The sequence below is a fragment of the Microcaecilia unicolor genome, chromosome 2, assembly GCF_901765095.1.
Source record: "Microcaecilia unicolor chromosome 2, aMicUni1.1, whole genome shotgun sequence".
NCBI lineage: Eukaryota > Metazoa > Chordata > Amphibia > Gymnophiona > Siphonopidae > Microcaecilia > Microcaecilia unicolor.
The window spans coordinates 52,035,698-52,048,648 of NC_044032.1; the positions used below are offsets into that span (position 1 = coordinate 52,035,698).

Sequence of the window (12,951 nt, forward strand, 5' to 3'; positions counted from 1 at the left end):
TCTCCGCCACACACCGCGTTCCGTTGCTATGGCGATCAACCCCGGCAGGAAGAAGTGACGTCTCCTCACCATAGAAACAGCTCGCGCTCTCAGCGGAACAGCAAAACGTGGAGCACCGAGCTTTCGGACATCGCGCGCACGGCTCTCCCGCGGCTACAGCGCCCTTAGTGGAAAGAAAAGAAAGTGATTATAAATATAATCAATTTGTGAGTCGCACAAGTTGGTGTTTTTGCATGAAGACGTATAATTGCACATACGACTCCCTCGTTGTTTGGAAAGAGCCAGCATACCCTACTCCTTCTTTCCCACGTTAGTAAGTCAAGAACTTAAAAAAAACACAACTGAGATTTGTTGTTGTTCAAGCAGTACAGAAGAACTTAAAAACACAACTGAGATTTTTTTTTTTTTTGTTACACTTCAAAATATAGTGAAACTACTGGGCAACTAACAACTATTTTTGAGTAAACTTTTTGGATTAACTACTGAAAAGTATGTAATTAACTACTGCCCATGACCAAACCACAGAAACAGAGCCAGGTTGACGGCGTGGGGGAAGCGAGAGCGGACTTCCACTGGTGCACATTTTCAGTACAACACGAGAAAAAATAGGCATCAGCGCCGGCAGAACTCCGTCTGGGGGAGTGGCCGCTCCCTTGGTGCCCCACTTGGCTACGCCACTGCACAGGATTGGAAAGAGCAACAGTGTCCCACCTAAAGTCAAAGGAGCAGACGAGTGGGAACAGAACCAGGCTCTTCAAGGAACAGACCAAGGACATCCCCAATGTAGAAATAACATTTATTGAAAGAAGACTCTACCCAGTACCATGTTTTGGCACTCAGAGTTCCTTCTTCAGGCGTCTTGGCAAAAGTGTCCAAAAAATCTTTGTGGACAAAGAGGGGCATAATCGAAAGAGAAGGGTGCCCATCTTTCGACACAAAATCAGGAGATGGGCATCCTTCTCTCAGGGTTGCCCAAATCAGCATAATTGAAAGCCGATTTTGGGCGTCCCCAACTGCTTTCCGTCACGGGGATGACCAAAGTTCCCGGGGGCATGTTGGCACCATAGCGAACGCGGGACTGAGGCGTGATTAAGAGATGGGCATCCTTGGACGAGCACTTGGTCGACTTTACTTGGTCCATTTTTTTTCACTACCAAGCCTCAAAAAAGTGCCCGAACTGACCAGATGACTACCGGAGGGAATCAGGGATGAACTCCCCTGACTCCCCCAGTAGTCACTAACCCCCTGCCACCCTCAAAAAACAAGTTTAAAAACTTTTTTTGCCAGCCTCAAATGTCATACTCAGGTCCATCGCAGCAATATGCAGGTAAAAGCCCAGCCGCTGGACGCTTACCTGTGGAAGGAGTAGGAAGCCACAGCTTTGGATTGTTCTGCCAGAAAGGATGGGTAAAGGTGGTCTGGATAGAACTGTAAATATGTAAATAGTATAGGATTACTGAAGCTTATCAACTCAGGTACAGAAACTTCTACCAATTACATAGAATACTATTAAAAGAATAAGGTGAAGTTTGAATATCTGCCTGTTACAGGCTCCAGTAAAGTTATTTGCATTTAATACTGCTCTTGGAATGGAGAGTTTCTTTGGAGTGCAAATTAAGTTATTTTTCCTTAGAGACTAACAGAGAAATAAGAAAAGAGTGGCTTAATACCCTATGGCCTACCGGGATCAAGCTAGGCCCTGGCCTGTGCCCAGCTCAGTAAAGCAGAACTCTTCTTTTGTGGCCCTCAACTTGAGTACCAGACCCGAGAACCAAGCCAGTGCCCAGGACTTGTGGTGGAAGCCAGGGTTACACAAGGGAGGAATGAGTTGAAGGGAGAGCATTTATATAGTTTTCCTTCTTACTTTGGGGGAGGGGAAAGGGTAAGGAAGTCATATTGGCAGTGGGGGGATAGGGACCAATTCATCATTAGTGTGCAAATTTGGGGTGGGGGCATTGCCCCCCATGCCCAGACCTGCCAAGTCTCCTGTTGGCTCTGCTGTTCCTCTGCCCTTGGAATAGGAAGTTGATGTCAGTGGAGGCAGAGGACGGCAGAGCCAACAGCGCATGCCTGAAGGCTGTTGCGGCTCTGCGCTTGCTTTTGTTTTGCTGCGGCCACTGCTGCTCATTGGGAGAAGCAGTAGCAGTCAGGAAACACTGGGTGGAAGGGGGAAAGGGCATGGAGAGGGAGTCAGGAAGTGATATAGAGAAAGCAGAGGAGAGAAAATTAAAGGAGATTGGGAACACAGGATGGAAGAGAGGTATATATATATAGAGAGAGAAGAGTGGAAAGATGGGGAGAGAAAGAAGACATGGAAAAGGGCAGGAGAGACAGAAGCTGCTGGGGAGAAATATGGGGAGGAAGGGGGAGACCCTGGCTGGTCAAACGGAGAGAGAAAGAGGAGAAATGCTGAATGAAAGGAGGAAGACAGAGGGAAAATGCTGGAAGGAGGGGGGAGGAAGACGCTGGATGGAAGGGTAAGGCTAGAAAGAGGAAAGACACTGGAAGAACGGAGAGAGAGAAGAGACATGCTGAATGCAAAAGAGGGGGGGAGAGAGAGAGACACTGGACAGAAGGATTGGGAGAGAGGGTAGATGTTGGATGGAAGGATGGAGAGAGAAAGGAAAGATGCTGGATGGAAGGGTAGGGAGAGAGAGGGGAGACGCTGGATAGAAGGATGCAGAGAGAAAAGGGGAGACACTGGAAGGATGAGGAGAGAGAGAGAGGACATGCTGAATGGAAAAGGGTAGAGAGAACTAGCTAGAAGGGAAAGGGAGATAGAGGGAGATACTGGATGGAAGGCTTGGGAGAGGGTGGAAGGGTGGAAGGGTAGGAGAGAAAGAGGGAAGATGCTGGATGGAAGGACAGGGAGAGAAAGAGGAGACGCTGGATGGAAGGATGCAAGAGAGAAAGAGTGTGAGACACTGAAGGATGGGGAGAGAAAGAGGGGAGATGCCACTTTGGTTGTATCCACAAAAGAACAGTATATGAAATCCATGACCCTTGATCCTCATTGTATCACTCCTATCCTATGACTTTATACTTTTCTCCAATTTCAGAGAACTCCTACTGCTAAGACCCAACAGGTAAGACCACTTCATACTATCCTTGAATTACACATCTCTACAGCAGGGACCCAGAATGTTCCTCACTTTGTGCCAAGAGGACACATTTTGGTGTCCTGTTACAAAGCCCAGACTATGGTAATCAGTAGGCTGGACTACTGCAACTCTCTATATTATAGTCTTGTGCAATCCAGTCTCAAAAAATGCAGTGGCGTACCAAGGGCAAGGCGATGGGTGTGATCTGCCCTGGGTGCAGGCAGGGGGTACACTGAGCAGTTGGGTGGTTGTTGGCTCTGCTGGTCCCCTGCCCCTTCTGTCATCAACTTCCTGTTCCAGGTCAGAGGACCAGCAGAGTCATAGCCGTGCGTCTGCTCAGTGCACCCCCTTACTGCTTGAAGGGAAGGAGGGATGCTGTGTTGTGAGTAAAGCACCATTATTAGCTCATTTTAATTATTTCACATGCTTCTGAGTTAAGCAGATACAAACTTGAACAATATATAATCAGACTCTTTGCCTTAGTAGTTGCTTATTGTATTGCACAGAATTACAGATTGCAAAGGGTACATATGGTAGTGCATTTAGGGGTCTTTTTACTAAGGTGCGCTAATGGATTTAGCTTGCACTAATGATTAGCGTGCGGTAAATGATAAGATGCCCATTATATTCCTGTGAAGACTCAGAACTCTTTAATCAAAATCTTCTTTAATGCAAAATGAAACAAAGGAAATTACTTACAGTTCTGAAGTGTTGAACAAGAATTTCTGCCCAGCAGACTGGAGAGTCTGTTATCAACTAGCTCACTCTCGTATACAAAGAGGAGCCAGGAGATATCAGCACTAAACTGAGAGTGATTGTTGTAAATGCTTTTAATCTGATTAAAATTTGATGATGCTGCAAAGGTTTTGACAGGCTCATTATCAAAGCACAGTGGTTAGTTACAGTTTATGAGGGCTGACTAACCAGCAAGCTTAGAGAATCAAGCCTGCTAATAGGGAGAGTCCCATAAGACACAAGGACATGTGCTCAGGAAGAACCTAACACAGAGAACTACAGAATTACAAAGATTGTAGTCCTATCCTATTTAAAGACACAGGGACTGAACCTGGCTATAAGCAGTGATTAATATCTCTATATAATAAAAGGCACCTCCAACGTTCTGAAGCCTGAAGCCGGAAATTGAGGCGCCAGAGATATCTGGTTTGCCCTGAGCGTCTGGCCTGCCCTCGCGTCATAACGTCATGACATCGAGGGCGGCGCTATGACAATCGCCCAAACGCCATCTCCCTGACCCTCGGCGGATATTTCCCAGCTCCGGAGGACTAACATCGCCCGCACAACGTCGGAGAGAGGCAGGCGGGGACGTAAGCATCGGCGACACGCGATCTCACTCCCCTTGCCCCTCGGCAGCCATTTCCCAACTTCGCAGGACGGAGGGAGCGACGCAGGCAGGCAGCCTGAACGTCGGACACATGCAGGCAGCCAGCCTGCCTGCCTGAACGTGCCAGGAAGGGAGACAGCTTCAGTTGGATGGAGCACCACGACCCTGAAAGGCACTGGAAGGGGGGGCACTCGAACCTCAACCTGCGAGGAGGGAAGGGGGAAGGGGAAAAAACGCCAGCAGACAGAGGGACCACCATCCCGAAAGCCCAAGGGAGGCGGGGCCAACACCCTGAAGCTGGCATTCCCTCTCACACACACACACACACACTCACATTCTCGCACAAACACGCCACACACACTCTCATTCTGTCACACTCACACATTCACTCTCTCTCACACACTCACTCTCTCAAACACACACTACGATACAGAAAAACGCCGCCACAGGACCCACGATCCTGCAGGCCGGGGGGGGGGCACGACCCTGAGGCTGGGAGGGGGGAGGGGGACGAGAAGGATATGGGAAAAGGAAACACAGGGGGGGAGCGGGAAGGATGCCAACACACGTAGGGGGGACCCCTGCGGCACACTCTCTGTCTCGGACACACACTCTCACACAGACAGTCTCACTCTCTCACACACACACAGTCGCAAATTCACTCTGAGGGGCATAATCGAACAGAAACGCCTATCTCCATGGGCGTTTATCTCCGAGAACGGGTCCGTGAAGGGGCGGAGTGAACCGTATTTTCAAAAAAAAATAGACGCCCATGTTTTATTCGCCAAGGTGTGAGCTGGGCGTTTTTGCTTTTCAGCGATAATGGAAAATGAAATCGCCCAGCTCAAAAACGAATAAATCCAAGGCATTTGTTTGTGGGAGGGGCCAGGATTCATAGTGCACTGGTCCCCCTCACATGCCAGGACACCAACCGGGCACCCTAGGGGGCACTTTTACAAAAAAAAAAAAAAAGGTAAAAGAGCTCCCAGGTGCATAGCACCCTTCCCTTGGGTGTTGAGCCCCCCAAATCCCCCTCAAAACCCACTGCCCACAAGTCTACACCATTACTATAGCCCTAAGAGGTGAAGGGGGGCACCTACATGTGGGTACAGTGGGTTTGGGGGGGTTGGACGACTAAGCATTAAGCAGCACAATTGTAACAGGTAGGGGGGGGATGGGCCTGGGTCCACCTGCCTGACGTCCACTGCACCCCCTAACAACTGCTCCAGGGACCTGCATACTGCTGCTTGGGAGGAGGGTATGACATTTGAGGGTGAAAGTAAAAAGTTGTGAAACATCATTTTTTTGTGGTGGGAGGGGGTTAGTGACCACTGGGGGAGTCAGGGGAGGTCATCCCCGACTCCCTCTGGGGGTCATCTGGTCATTTAGGGCACTTTTTGGGGCCTTATTTGTGAAAAAACAGGGTCCAGGAAAAGTGCCCTAAATTCTAGCTACAAACGCATCCATTATCGGCGAAAGGCGCCCATCTCTGTTCGGGTGATAACCACGCCCCAGTTCCGCCTTCACCACGCCTCCGACACGCCCCCGTCAACTTTGTCCGCATCCGCGACGGAGTGCAGTTGAAAGCGTCCAAAGTTCGGCTATCGATTATACCGCTTTATTTGTTTTTGTGAGAAAAACGCCCATCTCCCGATTTAGGTCGGAACTTGGGCGTTTTTCTTGTTCGATTATAAGCTGGTCTGTCTCTCACACACTCACTGTCAAACATACACACTTCCATGAAAACCTTGCTAGCGCCCGTTTCATTCCTCTCAGAAACAGGCCTTTTTTACTAGTTTACATATAAACAACAAGCAACTTCATGCAAATTGAGGAGGAACAGCACTGTTTCCCTATCCCAGTCTTCAAACGTTCCTCTGTGTGGCACAGAATTCTTATGTGCATCATTTAAGGCTGCCATGGTTCTTAGCACTTCCAACACATTATTTTTACAATATTTTTATTAAAAGTTGTTAAGAGCCAAGAAAACAATACCTACAACTCATACATTCAAAAACATGAAGTACTGTAGGTATGATACAAGTAAAAATATAATATTAATAATATAATAATAACTAATAGCAACCACACAACACAGGCAATGGACATTATATTTTAAAACTTTTCCCCCCTCTACTTATAACCCTCCTCTCCTATATGCTGCAGGAATCTGTCTGATTGTGTTCTTATACCAGGCACAGATTAAATTATTTATCCCCCTCCATTTCTCCCTGGAACCCCATTCTAATCCCCTCCCCCAAGAGTAATTAATACTTTAAGACCCAACTGTGCGATTGATGAGACATAGACCACCACATTAGCTCCCAGATTTGTTAAAACTTGCCACAAGTACATGGGTTCCACCTAGCTCTATATATCTCCTAACTAGGGCTGTTCATCAATTACAAGTTTTAATCGCACAATTAATTGGGATCAAATTTTTTTAATTGTGCAATTAATCACGTGGTAGAGGGTAAAAGCAAAAAGTAAACTCACCCTTTTTCAAAGAAGCAAAGGAAAGTATGGTAAGCATGGGCTCACCAATTTAAGCAGTGGTGAAGTATTATATTATTAATTAACTAGTAAAAAAGGCCCGTTTCTGGAACGAATGAAACGGGCGCTAGCAAGGTTTTCCTGGGAGTGTGTATGTTTGAGAGAGAGAGAGCCAGAGTGAATGTGCGGGTGTGTGACAGAGTGAGACTGTCTGTGTGACAGTGTGTGTGTGAGAATGAGAGTGTGTGACAGGGCCCCCTCCCCTGCTCCTAATGCCCCTCACCCCGTTCCCTCCCCTCCTTTTCCTCCTCCTTCCCACACTTTGGGTTCCTTAAGGCTTTCAAAAGTCTATGTACCCTCGTGGCCCTAACGCCCAGTATCTGGATACCCCACCGCTTTCCTCCTCACCCCTCCCCCAAGATGTAATACTTTCACGTCCTTCATTTTTTTTTTTTAAAGTGTCCTATCTACCCTGTGTACAAATGCCCGGCATTCAGATTGTGTTCCTCTGGTAAATTTTAATTTCTTTCATTCATTCAGAACTTGCCCCCCCCCCCCCTGAACACTTTTGGTTCCTTCAGTCTTTTAAAACTCTCCTATGTACCCTGTGTGCTAATGGCCAGCATTGAGATTGTTTTCCTGTCCCAAATTTGCATGTCTTTCAGTCATTCACAACTCCCCCCCCCTCCCCCTTCTCCAGTTTAACACTTTCGTTTCCTTCAGTCTTTTAAAACTCTCCTATCTACCCTGTGTCCTAATGGCCAGCATTCAGATTGTTTTCCTTTCCCAAATGTTCATGTCTTTCAGTCTTTCAGAACTCCCCCCTCCCCCCATTTAACACTTTTGGTTCCTTCAGTCTTTTAAAACTCTCCTAACAACCCTGTGTCCTAATGGCCAGCACTCAGATTGTTTTGCTTTGCCAAATTGTCTGTCACTGATGTCACTGAGGTCAGTGCGTGCCTGCCTAGCAGACCACTTCCGGCAGGCACGGTCCCAGGCACATCCTGTTGGAGGTGAGAATTATTATATAGGATACCATTTTCCACAGGATGGAGAATAAAGAACCTAGTGAAGAGAAAAGGAGCCCCAGAAGTAGGTGCCTAGTATATTGGAAGATAGCAAAATGGTCAGAGACTTCATGTTTCTCTCTCTCTCTCTGTTAATAAATGCATTGAAAGCAAATAATTGCTTCTCATTACTGAAAGAGGGTGATATATCCTCCTAGCAGAGTACTGCAAAAGTCTATCATTAATTTTCTGTTGCTCTCCCTGCCTGCAACTTGCTATAGTGGTTTTAGCTAGGTACTAGCAAGGCAGTGGCATAGCTACACGGGACCATGGGGGCCTGGGCCCCTGGTTTTGCTGGTGGGGGTCCCCAACCCCAGCCAGCTGAAGCCTTCATCCAGCGCCGCCGTATTGCCCGTCCTGCTCACTCTTCCCTTCACATCAAGCACAGGACGTGAGGGGAACAGCGAGCAGGGCAGGCAACGCGGTGGCACCGAGACTGGCTCTGGATGAAGGTTTCAGCTGGTGGAGGTTAGGGACCCCCTCCAGCCAAGGTATTAAACTGCGGCGGTGAGGCAGTGGGGAGCAGCGAGGCGGTGGCAGAGGGGGGCGGTGAGGCAGCAGGGGGTGGCAAACCAAAATGTGCCCCCCACCTCAGGCTCTGGCCCCCTCCCGCCGCAAGGTCTGGCTATGCCCCTGTAGCAAGGTATATTTGAGAGTATTCAATAATCAGATAAGCAATCCCAAAATAATACTAACAGAAATGTTAGACTTAACAGCACAAACCAGACTAGGGTTATCAGAAAAATCAGATATTGAGAGGATCCTAAATTTGTGGGTAGTAAGCACAGTATCTGTTACTTTAACAACAAACCCTCTGATAGAAGAACAGCTTCCCATAGTGATACTCTGCAGAAAATTAAATCAAGGTAAGGAAGGGGAAGATAGAAACTTGAACATTCCCATGGGGTCATTAAGCATCACAGAATGCAGACCAGAAAATGGCTACTTTTCCCACCTTTTCCTTTGGGATAAACACGACACAGACAAAACAGCTTTAGGAGCTGAAAGCCAGAAAGTGCAGCTAAACTTCGGAGAGCTCTGAAATAGCTTGAGAATCGCCACGCTTCAAAGCAGAGCACCGCCCCTACTACCTGGCAAAACATTTGGAAGGAGTGGTAGAAAAGTTTGGGGTGCCATGGTGGCACCCATGCCCCCCCATTCTGATGCCTATGGGTTGAACCACAACTGGCAGTATACGTGGAAGAACCGCAGAGTGCTGTCATCATTGGACTGATAGAGGCATGGTAAAGGGCTGTATTGCTGGTTGAGATGGTGTTAGTGTTTTGATAGTTGGTCTACGCTAGGAAGACAGTCCTTTTCCCGCTGCTGCTGCTGCCACAGTCCCCTCCGCTGCCCCACCTCCGTCGCCACCGTATCACACTTCTCTCTTTCATAAGTTCTCTTTTCCTCTTTTTCCCATCTGTTCACCTCCTCCCCCCCCCCTGGGGTCTACATCTTTTTGGTTTTGTCCTGGGATCTCACCCGACAGTGTCTCCTCACGGCGCAGCACTATGATGATCAGCTCCTTCTCCCTGCCTCACCTGCCTGAAGCCTCTGTAGCAGGAAGTTCCACCCCCTCTGACAGAACTTCCTGTTACAGAGAGAGGCTTGGAGAGCGTAGTGGAGGGGGCTGCCGGAGCGTCAGAGTGGTTAAAAAGAAAAGGGAGAGAGACTTGGCCAAGTGCTAAGTTAACTTGCATAACAAATTTTAATGCGGGTTAAACATTTAACATATTAATCGCGTTATTAACGCGTTAAATGTACAGCCCTACTCCCAACACATTTTAAGTAGTACATATATAAAATAGAAATACTTATTTTAAAAATGTGTATCACAACATCTATGATTCTGTGCATCTTACAGCATTACACACGTAGGGCTCCTTTTAAAAAGCATGCACTGAATGCAAAGAAGCCCATGGGAATTGGATGGGCTTCATTATAGCAGGATGTAGTGGTGGGCTGGTTCCCCATTCCAGCTTACACATAAGGACTAGTGCAACAGCCTCTGCAGCTTTACCACTGCCTTCCACTCTTAGCTTCTCCAGGTGCAATGGCTATGTTAGCCAGAGACCCTCTTCCCTGTGCTTTGTGGTACAATTGCATGGGAAGCAGAAGACAAAGACAAGAAATTCAAACTGGGACTGGGGCTACATACCAACCATAATGTCTCTCAAAGAAGTGTCTCCTCCCCACAGGAAAGACCTTCCTTGTTTCTTGAAGCTGTGGTGGTATTTAGAAGTCAAAGTCCAGTACTTTAGCCAAACCACTAGAGGTCACAATGAATATTCATATATCCTGAAAACCTGACTGGCCAGGGTTGCTTCCAGGACCAGGTTTAGGAACCACGGACATATATTTGTGACTTCCTCTTTGGAATGTAGTACCACAATAGGTAAAGGGCGACAACAATTATCTCAGTTTTCATAAAAAGTTGAAAGCATGTTTTTAGATAGTTTTATCATTGTAAAGTTCAAATGAAATATGTTGTTTTTATATGTTGTGGTTTTATTCTATGTTTGATCTTCAAGGCCCTTAAAGGAAATGGCCCTTAGTATATGAAGAACAGGATGATCTTCTACACACCTCCAAAGTCCTCTCAAGGACTATTACTAACCACACCCTCTCCAAAAGACATTGCACAATGTGATACTCGCAAACGAGCCTTCTCCGGAGTAGCCCCCACACTCTGTAATGCGCTCCCTAAAAGGCTCCGCTTAACACAAGACTATCTGTACTTCAGGAAGCAGGTGAAAGCTTGGCTCTTAAACCAGGCCTTTAATGGAAGAAGTAACTAACTTGCTAGTCTCACTCACACATACAAGGAGTGACTCCAGCTGCAGATACTGCAGCAGGACATGTTTATCCACTCCTACCCTAGCTGAGATAATATTCAATCATCGTTCTGAACTCATGAGCACCTTTCTTTAAATTAGTCACCTTGTTTTCTAACTCCTCTTACTCTCTTACCTATCTATATGTTCCATCTTTGCTTATACCCTACACTATCAATTAAAATGGTCTATTATGTATTGTGTTGACATTGTAAGTAGTATACTATGCCATACTTTGTATTGTTATTTGAATATTTTATTGCTGTAATTGTCTATTGCTCATGTTTGATTTATTCTTACTGTACATCACCTTGAGTGAATTCTATAAAAAAGGCAGTAAATAAATCCTAACAAGTAAATAATTAAATAAATAAATATGTCTTGACTAATTGAAGGTTATTATTTTTGCAAACTGCCAAAATGTTTATAGTGAGAGACAGTCTATCAGACAGAAGTGGTAAAGGCAAGGACATCTTATTCCTGCATGTTTACTGTGCATACGTTGACTACCACCGGGAGGGGGCTCAGGGCCATACGTTTTCCTTTCAAAGTAGAAATGGTGGGCTTTGAGACCCAGAAGAGCCTATTTACAGAGAGGCTTGTGACCGGTGAGTAAAGGGAGAGTCATGTGCTAGTTGGTCATTGCTCAGCTCATTGAGATATTAGAAAGGAAAAAAAAACCATAGAGGAAGTAGGGTGTTTAGTGTTAGAAGCGGTACTGTGTTCCGAGGAGGTTTTTTTTTTTATCCAGCCTGTTTGCTGTATTTTCTGGAAGATGGACTGTGGAGTGATCACATCCAAAACTGTACTTATTCTCATCAGCCTGATCTTTTGGGTGAGTTTTGAGTCTCTGTTTTGTGCGTCCTTCCAGCGTTCGTAAGCTACTTGATGGAGTGGATGAACTTTCTTTCTCCTACTCTCAGTAAAAATTAGTAATGCATTTCTGTAAAAAAATATAAAAAAAAGCAGGAGTGGGGGTTTTTTAAGTAGTTCAAAAGCGGCTTAGTGCCCCGTGGACCGCAGTAGCAATTGCTTTTATCATGTACAGACAGCCAGAAAACAGACGGACTTTACAAAAAAAAAAAAAAATCTCGAAATGAAACTTTATCGTTTAGGTTAGAGAGAAGGGCAAAGTGTGACTAGGAAGTTTGTAGCTTGCTTCAGCTACTAGTGGATGCAGTTCATCTGGATGCTGAGAAATCTTATCTAGATTGTAAGCTCTTTGAGCAGGGACTGTCTTTTGTGTATGGTGTACAGCGCTGCGTATGCCTTGTAGCGCTGTAGAAATGATTAGTAGTAAATCTTACCTAGGAATTGTGTGCAAGGGACGACAAAAATAGTACAGACTCAACCTAGTCCCAGGAGCCGGTGCTGTGGGTGCTTGAGCACCCCCAACATTGAGAAAATTCCATGTATGTTTCCAGGGAGAGGTTATTTGCATTGGGCCTAGCACCCCCCCCCCCCCCCCAATAATTTTGAAAAGTTGGCTCCTATGAACCTAGTTCCATTTAAAGACAGTGAATGTCTTGTTCTGAAAAACAGGTCAGTCTGCTGCCCTCCCTGATTTGGAATTCACCTAAGATTGCTGCAGCTATTTGATCTTCTCAGTTGTGATAGAGTCTTGGCTGAACATGTTTAGACAGTGTTTTCAGTGTTTGGCTGTTTGAATATTTTAGTTATCAGATTATGGCCACTGCCAGAGACAGGTTGCTGGGGTCTTTGATCTGACCCAGGCTGTGCTTGTGTGCCTTTGTAAAACAGAATAATAAATCTATTTTGTGCCTAATATAGCCTGTTTAGAGGATTAAGGATGGAGACTGTGATAAGCACTCTAGTGGTGTCACACATTCTGTTTATTTTCGGAAGCCCAAAATGCTTTGCACATCCTTAGATTGTGTTGCTTCCTGTATTTAATTCTTTTTTTTTTTTTTTTTAATATATGGTATCTTAAATATAAAACTTCTTTCATGTTCCCTTAAAAGTTATACTTTCTTTTCTTTCTTTCTTTCTTTCTTTACCTAATACTTTCTTTTCTTTCTTTCTTTCTTTACCTAACAAGTCTCTTCCTCCCCATTCCCAGCTAGCTGAAATTTCTCGCCATTCCATATTGTCCC

General features: G+C 45.9%; 1 protein-coding gene across 1 annotated transcript in view; it reads left to right on the plus strand.

Annotated features, from left to right (window-relative positions):
• Positions 1-11,492: 11,492 nt before the first annotated feature.
• The window catches only part of LOC115462881 (tetraspanin-36-like), a 56,273-nt gene continuing 54,814 nt past the window's right edge, over positions 11,493-12,951 (plus strand). The window contains exon 1 of the mRNA XM_030192941.1: positions 11,493-11,672. Within this exon, the coding sequence (XP_030048801.1) occupies positions 11,613-11,672 (60 nt within the window). The 5' untranslated portion in view covers positions 11,493-11,612. The remainder of the gene's footprint in view (positions 11,673-12,951) is intronic.